Source organism: Podarcis pityusensis (assembly GCF_964106645.2).
Source record: "Podarcis pityusensis genome assembly, chromosome: 7".
Taxonomy (NCBI): Eukaryota; Metazoa; Chordata; class Lepidosauria; order Squamata; family Lacertidae; genus Podarcis; species Podarcis pityusensis.
The window spans coordinates 2,352,193-2,370,227 of NC_138031.1; the positions used below are offsets into that span (position 1 = coordinate 2,352,193).

General features: G+C 47.4%; 1 protein-coding gene across 1 annotated transcript in view; it reads left to right on the top strand.

The window, feature by feature from the left end:
* The window catches only part of LOC308480790 (transketolase-like protein 2), a 32,119-nt gene extending 15,026 nt beyond the window's left edge, over positions 1–17,093 (top strand). Inside the window, exons 9-15 of the mRNA XM_081012649.1 lie at positions 1,213–1,377; positions 3,903–4,059; positions 8,450–8,580; positions 11,251–11,334; positions 13,472–13,568; positions 14,486–14,605; positions 16,334–17,093. Of these exons, the coding sequence (XP_080868775.1) occupies positions 1,213–1,377; positions 3,903–4,059; positions 8,450–8,580; positions 11,251–11,334; positions 13,472–13,568; positions 14,486–14,605; positions 16,334–16,506 (927 nt within the window). The 3' untranslated portion in view covers positions 16,507–17,093. The remainder of the gene's footprint in view (positions 1–1,212; positions 1,378–3,902; positions 4,060–8,449; positions 8,581–11,250; positions 11,335–13,471; positions 13,569–14,485; positions 14,606–16,333) is intronic.
* The last annotated feature ends 942 nt before the right edge of the window (positions 17,094–18,035 follow it).

Consider the following 18,035-nt stretch of genomic DNA (forward strand, 5'->3'; position numbering starts at 1 on the left):
GCGTCTTATGGAGCGAAAAATATGGTATATAGTACATCTGGCAAGACTCACAGCATTCATAAGGGGACAGTCGGACCAAAAATTATTAAAAGAATGGGGGATGTGCTAAAGAGTATATGAAAAAACATTGTTCTGGAGTAAGCATATCGGTATGTAACGAATGAAGCTTTGCAGGGTTAAAGAAAGAGAAAAATGGTGCAGAAAGTATAAAGATAGAAGTAATCTACATTAGACACAACAACTTAGAAAGAGTAAAAATTTCAAAGTCTTAGAACAAAGGAAGGAAGTCAATATGTGTATATGTACATAATGATTAGAATGCTGATAAGTTTTATTTGTAGATGTGTGTTTTTGTTTTTTGTTTTGTGTTTTTTTCCTCGTGTTTTGCTTTTTTTCATGTTTGTACTGTTTTATTTTGGATTTGTACTGTTTTATTTTGTTTTTGGATTTGTACTGTTTTATTTTGTTTTGTGTTTTTTCTCTCTCTTGTGTTTTGCTTTTTTTCTTGTTTGTACTTGTAATGAGTGTGGGGTTGCTTGTGCGTAAGTTACTGCCACTCCTGGCTATGTTGCCTTGTTAAACCTTTCTGTCTGGACAGCCCTTCATTCGTGGCTGCCTCAGTCGCTAGCAGAATCCGTCAGTGGGCGTTTCTTAAATCTTTTCCAACATCAAAGTTGTTTGACACCCAGTCTCCTCCTACTCTCTCTGCGCGGAAGTCTTCTGCGCAGGGAGGGCGTGGGTAGCGGAGGACCCGTGCTCTCCCCGCTGGTGTCCGGTGAAGAGTCCTGGAGCCCCCTCGCCGATTCCCCCATCTGCCCCTCCTTATTCCTGGTGTTGCACTGATTTGCTTCCCCTTCTGCGGAGCTGCCTCTCTCCCTGCTGGGCCCTTCTCCAGCATCATTTGAGAGCCTTCCCTCCGCCTCCAGCTCTGATGTCAGTTCCCTGACAGTACTGTTTTATTTTGGATTCAATGTTTGTAATTTTTGTTGTAATTTTGCATTGAAGAAAACAACAACTATTGAGCACTTATGGCCTTCCTTGCCATCTAACTCCACAATTCCCACAGTTACGAAAAGTCCCAAACGCTGTGCCCTTTCCTCACAGGAAAACACCTCTGTACCTTCTTAGAGCAGGTGGGTGCCTTGACGGCGGAACGCTGGAGCCTTTCAGGGGTCTCTAACGTGGTTAACCACCTCCTGTTCCTCCCCGCAGATGGCCACTCGCAAGGCCTACGGCTTAGCCCTGGCCAAGCTGGGCAGCGCCAGCCCTCGCGTGGTGGCGCTGGATGGCGACACAAAGAACTCGACGTTCGCCGAGCTGTTCAAGCAAGCCCACCCAGATCGCTACATCGAGTGCTTCATTGCCGAGCAGAACATGGTGAGCCTGCAAGGATGGGCCTCCGGGGGAAGAGTGCGGGTGCCGACACCTTAATTTCTTTATTGACACCTTCACCCTCGGATCCGGGAGGCGGGTGACAGCATTAAAACGCACGGAGGTCCAGCGGTTCCCCCACTGCAAGAAGCGAATTTGCAGGGCCTTTTTGGTAGTGGCACCTGCCCTGTGGAACACCCTCCCATCAGGTGTCTAGGAGATAAATAACTACACAGGGGGCGCTCGGGTTGCGAACGTGCTCCGTACGGGATGCACGTACGTTCGCAACCCGCAGCGTTCGCAACCCATGCCTGTGTGCCTGCGCACGTTTCAATTTGGTGCTTCTGCACATGCACAAAGCACGATTTAGCGCTTCTGCGCATGCACGACTGCCGAAACCCAGAATAACCTGTTCTGGTGCTTCCGGGTTTCGGTAGTCCGCAACCCGAAAAATCGCAACCTGAAGCAGCTGTAACCCGAGGTATGACTGTATAAGTTTTAGAAGACATCTGAAGAAGGAAGTTTTTAATGGTTGCTGTTGAACAGTGTTGTTAATATTATATGCAGCCAGATGAGTGGCATATACCGCGTTTTTCCGTGTATAAGACTAGGGTTTTTTATCAAATAAATTAGGTTTAAAATTGGGGCTTGTCTTATACACGGGTAATGCTGAGGGGTGTTTTCTTAATTTGGAGTCCCCAAAAATAGGAGGGGGGCGTCTTATACATGGGGGTGTCTTCTACACAGAAAAATAGGGTAAGTAATAAAATGAATTATTATTATATTATATTATATTATATTATATCCCACCCATCTGGCTGAGTTGCCCAAGCCACTTATTATTATAGCATTAAAAACAATTCCAAACAGCATACAGCCACAGAAACAAGGTGGGACCTGCCATAAAGGTAAAGGGACCCCTGACCATTAGGTCCAGTCGTGACCAAATCTGGGGTTGCGGCACTCATCTCGCTTTATTGGCCGAGGGAGCCGGCGTACAGCTTCCGGGTCATGTGGCCAGCATGACTAAGCCGCTTCTGGCCAACCAGAGCAGCGCACGGAAACGCTGTTTACCTTCCTGTCGGAGCGGTACCTATTTATCTACTTGCACTTTGATGTGCTTTCAAACTGCTAGGTTGGCAGGAGCAGGGACCGCGCAACGGGAGCTCACCCCGTCGCGGGGATTCGAACCGCCGACCTATTGATCGGCAAGTCCTAGGCTCTGTGATTTAACCCACAGCGCCACCCGCATCCCTGGGACCTGCCATAGGTCGGGGCAAAGAGGTGCTTCTTCAACACGCTCCAGAAGCTGTCCAGTGACAGCGCCAGGCTCACCTCTGTGAGGAGGGAGTTGAGTAGCTTTGGGGCCACCACAGAGAAGACCCTCTTCCAGGCTGCTACTACCCTGAGCCTCGTGAGGGCGGAGGAATTGCCAAGAGGGTCCCTTCCACCAAAATCAGCACCTGAGAGGGTCTGTCGGGAAGGAGATGGTCTTTCATATATATGGGGCCTTGATGGGTTTAGGGCTTCAAACACCAGCCTGAGACCCTTGAATGGGACATGGGAACAAATTGACAATAATAAATTCTGTTGGAAGCTGCGCAGAGTGACTGGGGCGACCCAGTCAGATAGGTGGGGTACAAGTAAAAAAATATTATTATTACTACTTCTTTGGCGATCCCTCGTAGCTGAGTAAGATTGTCTTCCATAAACACGGTCTTAACAATGAGTCCGTAAGTGACTTCAGAGACCAATTCTGGATCCGCACGTCCTTCCACAGTGGGGGCATTGGTTTCTGCGCGGGAGTTGATCACGGTGTGGATTTGCCAAGTGTGCCTTCCTCTAAGCACGTTTCTCCCTTGCATCCTGAGTTCGAGTGTCTTCAAAGCCCATGACACCTTTGGGAAAGGCTGTTCTCCAACAGGAGCGCTCACAGCAAGAGTTTCCCAATTGTTGGTGTTTATACTACATTTTTAAAAATTTGCTTTAAGACAAGTCTTTAAACCTCTTTTGTTGACCACCAGCATTACACTTTCCATTTTTAAGTTTGGAATAGAGTAGTTGCTTGGGAAGACGATCATCAGACATCTGCACAGCATGACCAGTCCAACGAAGTTGATGTTTGAAGAAGCATTGCTTCAACACTGGTGATCTTTGCTTCGTCCAGTACACTGGCATTAATTTGCCTGTCTTCCCAAGTTACTACTACAGTCATACCTCATGTTACGTTTGCTTCAGGTTGTGCGTTTTCAGGTTGCGTCCCACAGCCACCTGGAAGTAACGGAATGTGTTACTTCTGGGTTTTGCCGCTCGCACATGCGCAGATGTGCAAAATGACATCACGCGCATGTGCAGAAGCGGCAAATCGCGACCTGCGCAGATGTGGGTTGTGTTTTTTTCAGGTTGCGAACGGGCCTCCAGAATGGATCCCGTTCGCAACCAGAGTTACCACTGTACTCTTATTATTACTCTTATTAATATTATTATTATTATTGCTGCTGCTGCTGCTAACCTTGTTTTGCGCTGCGCAGGTCAGTGTGGCCCTTGGCTGTGCCGCCAGGAACCGCATGATCCCCTTTGCCAGCTCCTTTGCGGCGTTCTTCACCCGGGCGTTCGACCACATCCGGATGGCGGCCATTTCCCACGCCAACATCAAGTTGTGTGGGTCCCACTGTGGGGTTTCCATCGGTATGTATGGGGCCTGATGCGCAAGGCCTGCCTGCCTTACTCATAGCACTTACGGCCTTCCTTGTCTCAGAGGAGCCTGAGGGGGGCATTCGCGGTTCTTTCTTCTCCCCACCGCTTTTTCATTACAGCAACCTTGCTTTTTTAAATTTTTAATTTTTTTTAAAAAAGTAAATATATTTATTTTATCAAAATAATTCAACATTAATACATACATATTACGAATATACAAACAAACATACATTTCATACAGCCCTTAAAAATATTCATATATACCCACACTCAATCCCACACACACTTCCTTTTCCCATCACCTTGTGTTAGACTTCCAATCTACTCAACTGCAGTTTCTTTCCACTTCTATTACTTTCTTTCACACACTTTTAAAACCAACTTTCTGCTTCTTTTTCTGTCACATTGTTATCCATCTTATTTAGTGTTTCAGCATTTATAACGGAACTTGTTTATTCTAATAGGAGTTCTGTTTTTTCAATATGATTTTGCAAATATCCTTTAAACACCTTCCAGTCCTTGTCTATCTTCTCTTTTGAGATCCTTCCGATTTCTCCCATTGTTTCGGATATATTGTAATACTCCAGTAATTTGGCAAGCCACTCTATTTTTGTTGGTATTATACCACTTTTCCAATTTTTGGAAATTGGAAAAGTCGTTACAACAGCCTTGCGAGGTAGGTGCGGCTGAGAGGCGGTTCCTGGTCCACAATGGCCCAGCGGGCTTCATGGTGGGCAACCGACAGCTCAGGAGCTGCATGCGGCCCCCGGCCTCACATTATGTGGCCCCCGGTGCCCCATTCCTCCACCTAAGCAAGAGTTCCTTACTCCCATCCTGTTTTTTCTCTCGTTTTCCCCTTTTAAGGTGCATCCCCTTCTATCTTCGTAGTTTCAGAAAAGCACAGGGGCATAAATGTAATTTGGACTATAATTTGGTCTTTTTTATTTTAATTGGAATATTATGATTGGATATATTAATTGGATGTTTTTTAATTGGAAAATCAATAAAAATGATTTTTTTTAAAAAAAGAAAAGGACTGGGGCGAAAATTATTTTGCCGTAAATGAACTGATGTTGGTTATCAGTGACTAGCTTTTGAGGGGAGAAGCCTCTTGTGGCGGGAGGTTTCTCTCGTGTGCTCTCCCCTGTTTCGTATTTTTTAATATATATATCTCCTGGGTTGGCAAACTGATTTGTTTGCATTTTCCTGTGAAAAACATCAGGAGGGCACCATTGACCGGAAAGTACAGTGGTACCTTGGTTTGCAAACATCTTGGATTACAAACACGCCAAACCCATAAGTGCGTGTCTCGTTTGCAACCTTTTTTTTGGATTACGAACAAATTTTTTTTGGACGCCCTATTGGCGATTGCTTGCCTTGGGTTACAACCTGTTTTGGTTTACAAACGGACCTCCGGAACGGATTACAGTTGTAAACCAAGGTACCACTGTATTTATTATTGCTTTCTTCATAAAAAGGATGCACCGCTCGATTGTGGAAAAACCTCAAAGCGGTTTGCAAAAAAATAGAAAGCAACAAATTTATCCATCAGAAGAATTGGGAACGGTAGTTTTAAGATTTTCAGAAGTCACAATAACAGCAGAACAAAACTTTAGACAAGCACCTGAATAGGCTTGTCTAAAGAAAATTGGTTTTGGCAGCCACCAAAAAAGAGTACAGTGAAACCTCCTGCCTGACATCAATAGGCAGGGAGTTCCGAAGTCTATGTGCTTCTGTACTAAAATATCTTGTTATTACAAATGCAGAATTGGCACCCGTAAGAGTGCCAGTCCCAGCAATGAAATTGGGGGCATCTCTGGGGTATGGCAATCTTGGAGGTAAAGTTAAAGGGACCCCTGACCATTAGGTCCAGTCGTGGCCGACTCTGGGGTGCTGGCGCTCATCTCGCTTTACTGGCCGAGGGAGCCGGCGTACAGCTTCCGGGTCATGTGGCCAGCATGACTAAGCCGCTTCTGGCAAACCAGAGCAGCGCACGGAAACGCCGTTTACCTTCCCGCCAGAGCGGTACCTATTTATCTACTTGCACTTTGACGTGCTTTCGAACTGCTAGGTTGGCAGGAGCAGGGACCGAGCAACGGGAGCTCACCCCGTCGCGGGGATTCGAACCACCGACCTTCTGATTGGCAAGTCCTAGGCTCTGGTTTAAACCACAGTGCCACCCGCGTCCCTTCTGGTTCCAATAATAATAATAATTTTATTATTTATACCCTGCCCATCTGGCTGGGTTTCCCCAGCCAATCTGGGCAGCTTCCAACAAAATATTAAAAATACATTAAAACATTAGTCATTAAAAACTTTCCTAAACAGGGCTGCCTTCAGATGTCTTCTAAAAGTCAGGTGGTTGTTTATTTCCTTGACATCTGATGGGAGGGTGTACCACAGGGCGGGCGCCACCACTGAGAAGGCCCTCTGCCTGGTTCCCTGTAACCTCACTTCTTGCAGGGAGGGAACCGCCAGAAGGCCCTCGAAGCTGGACCTCAGTGTCCAGGCAGAATGATGGGGGTGGAGACGCTCCTTCAGGTATATTGGAAGATTGTAAAGTTCCTTGACATCTGACAGGAGGCGGGAGCCACCACCGAGAAGGCCCTCTGCCTGGTTCCCTGTAACTTGGCTTCTCGCAGGGAGGGAACCGCCAGAAGGCCCTCGGCGCTGGACCTCAGTGTCTGGGCAGAACGATGGGGGTGGAGACGCTCCTTCAGGTCCCAAGTTGTTAGAAGTAGGGTGGCTGATTCCCTGGTTTACGTTCCTGGTTGCTTCTCTCTCCATCTCCTCTTCTTGGCTGTGAAGATTAAGCTCTTGTTCCCTTTGTATCCTGCTTTCCCCTCCAGGGGTCCAGGGCTCTCTACTTTGCCATCTCCCCCCATCTCCCCTTTTATCTTCACAACGGTCCTGCGAGGTAGGTTAGGCTGAGAATTGCAAAACTGCACCTGCTCGGAGTGTTTTTGTGCATTGCCTCTTCTGGTTTGTATTTTGCTTTGAACTAATTTGGAGTGGAGTGGAGCAGTTAAAGCGCTGGGGTGAGGGGGGGCCTAACTCCTGCTATCCCAGCATGTTAACACACCACCTCGGGGGCGGGGGCTGCGGATGCTACACTTGGCTTGTGTTCTGCTTCAGATGCTTAATAATAATAATAATAATAATAATAATAATTTATTTATACTCTGCCCATCTGGCTGAGTTTCCCCAGCCACTCCCAATCAAGTGTTAAAAACAGTACAGCATTAAATATTAAAACTTCCCTAAGCAGGGCTGCCTTCAGATGTCTTTTAAAGATAGGATAGTTGTTTATTTCCTTCACATCTGAAGGGAGGGCGTTCCACAGGGTGGGAGCCACCACCGAGAAGGCCCTCTGTCTGGATTCCCTTGATTATGGTGGAACTTCGGTTCTCGAATGTCTCCGTTGATTAACAGTTTGGAACCCGAACGCCGAAAAGCTGGAAGCGATTGCTTCCGTTTTCGAATGCGCCTCGGAAGTTGAACGGCTTCCATGTCGCGTTTCTCCGGTTTTTTCAATGGATTTTGGCAACCGCCCTTTGATCTTCGCCTTTCAAATGTTTCAGAAGTCAAATGGTCTTCCGGAACGGATCAGATTTGAAAACCAAGGTTCCCCTGTACAGTCATACCTCATGTTACGTTTGCTTTATGTTACGTTCTTTTCAGTTTACGTCCCGCGGTGACCTGGAAGTACCGGAAAGGGTTACTTCCGGGTTTTGCCGCTCACGCATGCGCAGAAGCGCTAAATCGCGCTTTGTGCATGCGCACAAGTGCCAAATCACACTGCGCATCTGCGCAGATACGCCACTTCAGGTTGCGCTCTTTTCATGTTGCGAATGAGCCTCCGGAACAGATCCCATTCATGACCAGAGATTCCCCTGTACAGAGGTACCTCGGGTTAAGAACATAATTCGTTCCGGAGGTCTGTTCTTAACCTGAAACTGTTCTTAACCTGAAGCACCACTTTAGCTAATGGGGCCTCCGGCTGCTGCCGCGCTGCTGGAGCACGATTTCTGTTCTCATCCTGAAGCAAAGTTCTTAACCTGAAGCACTATTTCTGGGTTAGCGGAGTCTGTAACCTGAAGCGTATGTAACCTGAGGTACCACTGTACTTGGTTGAGCAGCCATGTACTAAATCCGAGTTTAGGTACAGAGCCGGAGGCTTGGGCTCCATTGCACAATTTGCGCAGAAGCATAAGGTTGGAAGGGAACCCCAATGGCCATCTAGCCCGACCCTCAGCAATGCAGGAATCGTAGCACCAGGAGGCGCTGTTGTGGTTGTCTTTCCCTCCCTGGCATGGCATGGGCTCCTGAGCTTTCTCTGGCGTGCGGCTGGAGGGTCACGCTGTTCCCGCTGCCTCCCCAGGTGAGGACGGACCTTCTCAGATGGCCTTGGAGGACATCGCCATGTTCAGGACCATTCCCGGCTGCTCCGTCTTCTACCCCAGCGACGCTGTGTCCACTGAGCATGCTGTCCTTCTGGCTGCAAACACCAAGGTAAGCGGGGCTGCCTACGTCTGGTTAAAACTTTGTCGCCGGGAAGCGGAAGGGGAAACCACAGCTCTCCGAAATCCCAATTTACAGTGGTCCCTTGGTTCTCAAACGCCTTGGTACTCAAACGCCTTGGAACCCAAACACTGCAAACCCAGAAGTAAGCATTCCAGTTTGCAAACTTTTTTCGGAAGCCGAACTTGCTCCGTTTTGAATGTTACTCTTCTGATTTGAGTGCTACACTTCTGTTTTTGCTATTTATTTTGCGTTTTTGTTTTTGCGGCTCTTTTTGTTTGTTTTTGTGACTGTGTGGAACCCAGTTCAGTTACTGATGGATTGATTGTGCGACTGCAGTACATCGTTTATTGCTTTCATTTTGTGGATCGGTGATCTCGTTAGATAGTAAAAACCATGTTAACTTGCTGTTTTAGGGGTTGTTTTTGAAAGTCTGGAACGGATTAATCCGTTTTGCATGACTTTCTATGGGAAAGTGTGACTTGGTTTAAGAACGCTTTCGTTTTGGAACGGACTTCCAGAACGGATTAAGTCTGAGAACCAAGGTACCACTGTATCGCCATTGGCACCTTCTGACAAGTGTGTCAAGCGTTGGCTGTCATGAAGCACATTGTGTAAAGCTGGGGTCTTTTTCAGCCAAGGGCCGTATTCCCTTTTGGGGCAGCTTTTCGGGGGCCACACGCCAGTTGTGGGCGGGGCTGGAAGCGGAAGTGGGTGGAGCAAGGGATGTTAATTTTGCAAGAGGCTGGTTTGTGAGTTCACTCACACACCCCTCTCTACCCAGGGAAGCAAGAGGCACGATCAGAGTTCAGGAACGCATCCCAGCATCAAAACAACTTCAAAAACTAATCGGACAGTTTTGAAGAGAGTGCATGTCGGATCTCGTCTTCAGTTTTCCTTTTTCTGGGATCCGTCCCTTGGAGCTCTCCGGGCCCCAAGCTGTTATCTGGCTCTGCTCAATGACCCACCCCTGCATCATGGTGTTCACCTTCTGGTGCCGAATATATCGGTCTTTATGCCTCTGTGCTTTTATGTTTGTACATACTTTATGGGCTAATAGCCGTAAATAAATAAATAATAAAATAACGCATCCCAGCCAGTCAAAAGCACATCGCAATGCTTGGGGGGGCCCATTTGGCCCTGAGCCCCCCCACTCCTACAATGAAGCCACAACGATACAATACGATGATATGTTAATCTTTAATGTCATTCTCCCATACAGAACAACAAAATTGGAAAAATCTACATCAGACATTCAAAACCAACAAGCTTGTTATCCCAGCTATCCCAGCCTGGTTAGCCCCCTAAAAACTCTGATACCCCATCATTAAATACAATATACTCCCATCGAGACTACCTTACACTGCGTTTAAAACCAAAATCGCATTTGGGTAGAAGCTGTTTCTCAGGCGGCTAGTCCTAGTCTTATCACCCTGGACCTTCTTCCAGAAGGCAGAAGCTGAAAGAGATCATTTCCGGGGTGCGCACTATCCTGCGCTATCTCTGCAGCTTTCTTATGACACCTGAAAGCGTAGATTTGATCCAAGGTGGGAAGAGGGCACCCAATTATTTTCTCCACAGTCTTTACAACCCTGGACAGCGTTGTTTTTTCCCTGACCGTGCAGCTCCCAAACCACACACACAGACCATAAGTTAATACAACTCTCCACAGTACAATGGTAAAATGTCATCAACAGGTCCTTTGAGAGATTGTTTTTCCGGAGGATTCTCAGAAAATATAACCTCTGCTGTGCTCTCTTCATCAGGTCTTTGCTGTTTTCTCCCCAGGTTAGGTCATCTCTCAACTCCATTCCCAGAAATCAAAATGCCGAGACCTGTTCCACACATTTCCCCTCAATAATGAGCAGCTGAATATTCAATTTACATTTCCTAAAGTCCACAATGGGACGCGGGTGGCGCTGTGGGTTAAACCGCAGAGCCTAGGACTTGCCAATCAGAAGGTCAGCGGTTCGAATCCCCACAACGGGGTGAGCTCCCGTCACTCAGTCCCTGCTCCTGCCCACCTAGCAGTTTGAAAGCACATCAAAGTGCAAGTAGATAAATAGGTACCACTCCGGCGGGAAGGTAAATGGCATTTCCGTGCGCTGCTCTGGTTCGCCAGAAGCGGCTTAGACATGCTTGCCACATGACCCGGAAGCTGTACGCTGGCTCCCTCGGCCAATAAAGCGAGATGAGCGCTGCAACCCCCGAGTCAGCCACAACTGGACCTAATGGTCAGGGGTTCCTTTACCTTAAAGTCCACAATATTCACTTTTGTTTTCTTTAAGTTAAGGAGTGAGTTGTTTTTCCTGCACCACTCCCCCAACTGCTCAACTTCCTTCGTAGCGGCTGTCTCCCCCTCTCCAGCCGTGATTAAACCAACCACCACTGTATTATCTGCGACAGCTTGCTGGGGTGGAGGTTGCACGATAACATTAGTCAGATCTCCAGGCGTCTTCTTCCAGTTTCTGGAAGTGCATCGTTCTTTCTGCGCTTTTGCACAGTCCAGGCAAACTCTGTGTTTTTATCAGCGCAACCCTGGAGCTTCTGCAGATCTTTGACCCCTCGTGCCTGACCCTGTCGTGCCCCAGGACGTGTGTAAACACAAAGTGGGAGCCCTGCTGCCTCCCTTTCGTTGAAATGTGATCTTTGCTCCTCCAGGGGATATGCTTCATTCGAACCAGCCGCCCAGAGACTCCTGTCCTCTACTCTCAGGACGAAAAGTTCGGGATTGGCCATGCCAAGGTAAAGGGTGTGATTTGATTTTTCATCGGTTTCGCCGTCTGCATTTTGAGGGGAGAAGAGTCGTTCCGAACAGGACCGTCGTCAGCTTTCGTCCCTCAATTTAAAAGCTGCTCTGCCCCATTAATAATAATAATAATAATAATAATAATAATTTAGGGAAGTTTTTAATATTTAATGCTGTGTTGTTTTTAACACTCGACTGGGAGCCGCCCAGAGTGGCTGGGGAAACTCAGCCAGATGGGCGGGGTATAATTTTTTTTTTTTTAATTATTATTATTATTATTATTATTATTATTATTATTATTACCCTGCCCATCTGGCTGCGTTTCCCCAGCCACTCTGGGCGGCTTCCTACAGAGTATTAAAATACAATAGTCTATTAAACATTAAAAGCTTCCCTAAACAGGGCTGCCTTCAGATGTCTTCTAGAAGTCTGGTGGTTGTTTTTCTCTTTGACATCTGGTGGGAAAGCGTTCCACAGGGCTGGTGCCACTACCAAGAAGGCCCTCTGCCTGGTTCCCTGTAGCTTTGCTTCTCGCAGGGAGGGAACCGCCAGAAGGCCCTCGGGGCTGGACCTCAGTGTCCGGGCAGAACTATGGGGGTGGAGACGCTCCTTCAGGTATACTGGGCCAAGGCCGTTTAGGGCTTTAAAGGTCAGCACCAACAACCAACCATTTTGATTTTAAGTGCCAACGGTCTGGTTCAAGTGGAGCTCATCCTTTTGCGCCGGTCCCGCTCGCCCCAGAATATTCCCCAGTGCCTAAAAAAAATCAAACCCCTCTTCTCCACACTGTTGTCTCATTCACACATTGACACCACAAAGCTGTGCCGGTCCAGAATCGTGGAATTGTAGAGTTGGGATAGACCCAGGGGTCACCTAGTCCCCCCGCCTGCAAGGCAAACTGTGAATTTTAGAGGCGATATTGTTGCAGGCAGCATAGGACTTAATTGGTGGGGCATTGTCTCCCCATGTTCTAGGGCAGGGTTTCCCAAACTTGGCCCTCCAGCTGTTTTTGGACTACAACTCCCATCATCCCTAGCTAACAGGAGCAGTGGTCAGGAATGATGGGAATTGTAGTCCAAAAACAGCGGGAGACCCAAATTTGGTAAACACTGTTCTTAGCACCAAGGCTGCAACAAACAGATCTTCTGAAGCCTAATAATAATAACAATAACAACAACAACAACAACAACAATAATAATAATAATAATAATACCATCGTATTTTTCACTCTATTAGACGCACGGGACCATAAGATGCACCTAGTTTTTAGGGGAGGAAAACAAGAAATAAGAAAGCAATGCAAAGCCTCCTGAGCTAAGAGGGAGCGCTCCTCTCTCTTCGCTCTGGAGGCTTTGCGGGGCTATCGCTGAAGCCAGGAGAGCAAGCAGGATTGGTGCGCACCGATCCCTCTTGCCCTCCTGGCTTCAGCGAAAGCAAGCCTCCTGGCTTTCCCCCCCACCTCCCGCAAGAGCTGCGCGCTCTTTAAAGGGAGCGCTGCTCTTGGGGGCTTTTCTGGGACGTGGGGGAAGGGACAGAGCCGTGAGCTCTGTCCCTTCCCCCACCTCCCGCAAAAGCCAGGGATAGCCCCGCAAAGCTTCCGCAGGGCAGCGGGATGAAGGCTCCCCGCTGCACTGCGGAGGCTTCTGGCTTAGCCTCGCAGCCTACATTCGCTCCTTAAGACGCACACACCTTTCCCTTTACTTTTTAGGAGGGGGAAAGTGTGCCTTATAGAGTGAAAAATACGGTATTCTTTTTCCCCAGCCACTCTGGGTGGCTTCCAACAAAATAATAAAATACAGTGGTCTGTTAAACATTAAAAGCTTCCCTAAACAGGGCTGCCTTCAGATGTCTGAAGCCCAAAAGTGTCCATATGACAGACCGAAAAGTGTATGCAGGAATACTTGAATTACGGAGCCATGCATGTGTCAACTACTAGTACCAGACTTCACCAGCCTTCTGCCTTCCAGATGTTTTGGACTTCAGCTCCCATCAGCCCTAGCTGGCATGACCAATAGCCAGGAATGGTGGGAGTTGCAGTCCAAATACCTGCAGGGCTAAAGCTTAGCCATCTCTGTCTGGGGACAGAATAGTTCTAGTTTGTTGGCTGACAAGTCGTTTTCCGTGTCCCTATAGGTTGTGCGTAAGAACGATGCGGACAAGGTGACTGTCATTGGGGCAGGAGTCACCCTCCACGAGGCCCTCACAGCTGCTGACGAGCTGGCCAAGCAAGGTAATCGGAACGGTAGCGTTGGAGAGGACCCCATGATTCCCCTAGTCCAGGGGTGTCCAATTGGTTGACCACGATCGACAGGATCCTTATGTCTCACGTCTATAAAAATGTCTCCGTCCCGCTCAGTCTTCCCCTGTGCTGTGTTTAGTGTTCCTTCCTTATTAATTTGCTGTAGCGCTGTGTTGGTCTGTTAGCGGTTGTGTTGATGGTGAGCGATTTACCGTATTTTTCGCCCCATAAGACGCACCTGGCCATAAGACGCACCTAGTTTTTAGAGGGGGAATGCAAGGGAAAAAATATTCTTTAAAGGGAGCGCTGAACAGAGCCTGTATGCATCCCGGGTTCTGCTCAGCGCTCCCTTTAAAGAACGCTTGCAGGCTTTTCCCCGAGGAGGGAGAAGGGCAGTGACGGGCTGCCCTTGTCCCTCCTCGGGGAAAAGCCCCCAAGAGCCGCACACATGCTCCACACGGCTCTTTAAAGGGAGCACTGAGCAGAGCCTCCCACCTGCATTCGCTCCATAAGACGCACACACATTCCCCCTTACTTTTTAGGAGGGGGAAAAGTGCGTCTTATAGAGCGAAAAATACAGTATTTCAATTCTGCACCCTTACTGTGTCAACAACTTTGACCTGCCCCCCCTAAAAAAAGATCAACTATTTTGGTTTGCCACCCGTAAAGAAAACTCAACAACTCTGATCTCCCCCCTCAAAAAAAAAAAATGGGTAGATCACTGCCAGGTTTTTTTCTGGGAGTAGATCTCTTGGGAGTTGGACGTCCCGGATCTAGTCCAAGCCACCTGCGATGCAGGAATAACAGACGGCTGCAGGTCTCGCCGGAGGTTTGGGGTGTTGATGGCATCTCTCCTCTCCGCCCTGCCCCAAATGCTCCTTCCCACAAGCCTTTTGCTTCCTCTTTAGGCACCCACATCCGGGTCATCGACCCCTTTACAATCAAGCCCTTGGATGCCGCCACCATCATTTCCAATGCCAAAGCCACCGGAGGCCGAATCATCACCGTGGAGGACCACTACAAGGAGGGTAAGCGGGTTGCGGCTGTGGAGCAGGGCACCTGGAACGGCACATTTCCCATCAATTCTTGGCGCGTTTCTTGACTTTCTCCTGCTGCCCTCCTTCGACGGTTGCGTGCCCTGGATATCGATTCCTCCCTCCCTCTCTCTTTTCTTTCTTTCTTTTTTAATTTTTTGATTTTTCAACAAAATTTATTAGTAATTTATTAGTAATTTCCACACAACAACACCACGAAAGATATCAAAAAACAACAATACACAACACACAAAAATCAACATTCGAAAACTAAAAAAACAACAACCAAAACACCAAACTGGGAGGGGTGGCTAACACCCCAGAGGACAGGATCACACTTCAAAACAACCTTGACAGATTAGAGAACTGGGCCAAAACAAACAAGATGAATTTTAACAGGAAGAAATGTAAAATATTGCACTTGGGCAAAAAAAATGAGAGGCACAAATACAAGATGGGGGACACCTGGCTTGAGAGCAGTACATGTGAAAAGGATCTAGGAGTCTTGGTTGACCACAAACTTGACATGAGCCAACAGTGTGACGCGGCAGCTAAAAAAGCCAATGCAATTCTGGGCTGCATCAATAGGAGTATAGCATCTAGATCAAGGGAAGTAATAGTGCCACTGTATTCTGCTCTGGTCAGACCTCACCTGGAGTACTGTGTCCAGTTCTGGGCACCACAGTTCAAGAAGGACACTGACAAACTGGAACGTGTCCAGAGGAGGGCAACCAAAATGGTCAAAGGTCTGGAAACGATGCCTTATGAGGAACGGCTAAGGGAGCTGGGCATGTTTAGCCTGGAGAAGAGGAGGTTAAGGGGTGAGATGATAGCCATGTTCAAATATATAAAAGGATGTCACATAGAGGAGGGAGAAAGGTTGTTTTCTGCTGCTCCAGAGAAGCGGACACGGAGCAATGGATCCAAACTACAAGAAAGAAGATTCCACCTAAACATTAGGAAGAACTTTCTGACAGTAAGAGCTGTTCGACAGTGGAATTTGCTGCCAAGGAGTGTGGTGGAGTCTCCTTCTTTGGAGGTCTTTAAGCAGAGGCTTGACAACCATATGTCAGGAGTGCTCTGATGGTGTTTCCTGCTTGGCAGGGGGTTGGACTCGATGGCCCTTGTGGTCTCTTCCAACTCTAGGATTCTATGAAAACAAAACACCAAAAAAAAATCCATATCTTACAAGTTAATATTATAAACACTAAAACAACAACAAGACATTGACTTCCACCAATCCCACAGCACCTCCTTTATCTCTCATTGTGTCTTCCTGTTTTCTTTATCACCTCTATCCTAACATCTAGATATAAACCCTTCTTTCATATCCTTTCACTTCACAAGGTTATTCCAGACTCAGCCAGATTTCTGCCCTCGAACCTTGACTTTTGAGGTATTCATTTAGGCACTCCCATTCTTTTTTTACTTCACTTTTTGGTTTTTGTCTTATTATGTCTGTCAATTTGGCTAATTCTAAGTATTCTGAGAGCTTACGTAGCCACTCTCCCCTAGTGGGTAACTGATTCCCTTTCCAGTAGTTAGCCACCAGGATTCTTGCTGCAGATGTCGCGTATAAGAAAAATTTAGTTTTGTCTTTTGGAATATTGTCATTTAAAATTCCTAAAAGGAATGCCTCTGGCCTTTTACTATATGATATTCTTAATATTTCCTTTATTTCTTCGTGGATCACGCTCCAAAATTCTCCCTCTCTCTTTCTAGGAGGTCTTGGTGAGGCCGTGGCGGCGGCCGTCTCCGGAGAACCCGGCATCTTGGTCCAGAGCCTGGCCGTGTCGGCCGTGCCACGCAGCGGGAAGCCCAGCGAACTCCTGGATGCGTTTGGGATCAGCGCTAAGCATATCGTGGCCGCCGTGAAGAGCACTTTTGCCAACTGATTCCTTTTGAGGTTGGTGGGGAGGGCAGGAGAGATTTGAGAGAGGCGTTTTCTGAAGAGCCAAAAGTGTCTCCCCAAACACACCCTTGTCTGACTTCTCCGTCCCAGTTTTGACAGACATGCTGCTAGCATTCCCTTTTGACCTTGTGCCGAGTGAGAATGGAGCTTTTAGCTGACCAAATGACCGTCCTGTTCCCATTTCCCCTCCATCCCCAAGCCATCCTATTTGCTCTCAAACTTCTCTAGGCCCAAAAAGTGTCCCGGTCGTCCTATTGGAACAATAAATAGTGCTTGTCTTACTTGAACCTTTTTACCCTTGTGCCTGACGCCTAACTTCTGTGGCTGTTATTTTCTCGAGCCTGACATTCCATGGGCAGCTTGGGTAGAGTTTCCTACCAGGAAAGGTTACTGACACATGTGTAAATGTTGACTGTGGAAACGCATATAGCGCTGACAAAAAGATCCGTTTATGAATTCTGTTGTCTTAGTCGGAAACGGAAGGGGCCGTTTCCCTGTTTTTCCTTGTACTGTAACTGCTATCCACAAACAGTGTTCACCCAGCAAGTCAATAAAAAACAAAAGTGCTCATCTGTTGGCTTCGTGAAGTGTTTGGTATCTCTGCAGTAAGGGGCAGCTCCGAGGGATTTCTTCAATAAAACACACCACTGTGACATTTAAGAACGCATCACTTGGCTGCAAAATGGAGTCCACAGGCTTAAACTTCTAGAGACATTCCCTTGCCTTAGCTTTTATGCATACGTAGAAATTAAGTCACATAAAAAACAGAGTTACCATCTGGTAACTAACCAGCGGCCTTATCAGGCAAAGCAAAAATAACATCAGAGGCAAGAACAAGGCTATACATTCATCTGTTGGTGTCAGCAAATTCCAAGATGGGCTCCCTTCCCAAGCTGACGATTCCCACCTACAGCCCGTGCAGAAACCACTGTTCTAAGAAAAAACGGCTCCTTTTCCCTTATGGGGTACCCAAGAGCCCGTATGTGGGTTTCCTATTGGTAGGAGAAAATAACAGAGGCCAACCAGAGAATATTGAGAAGCAAAGCAGCTAGTAAGCCTGATCTTTATCAAACTGTTGCAACAGGGTCCCCACTCGCCACACGCAGGAGGAAGGAGAACCCTGAACAATGGTGCGCAAGCCCTTATATAGACTTTTGAAATTGCCCACCCTGTAGCCCAAGACCCCCCCGCCAAAAAAATCATACATACATCACATAAGGGGGCGGCCTACAGCAGAAATCCTGCCTGCCAGGATACCTGATAATGGTCACTGATTGCATAACCTGGGCAGCCCGGCCATTCTTTTGTGATGGTTACTACTTTAGTTCCTGAATCCAGGTCACAGGCTCGCCCTGTTCATACACAAATATGCCCTTAAGACAGGATTTATAAGCAAAAAGACAAAGGGAAGGCTTTCCCCATTTTCTCCCTCCTTGCAGAGAAATATATTGAGGTCAATTTGGGAGAGTCAGGATTGCTCTCCTGTACTATAATTTCAGGCACATGGTTTAT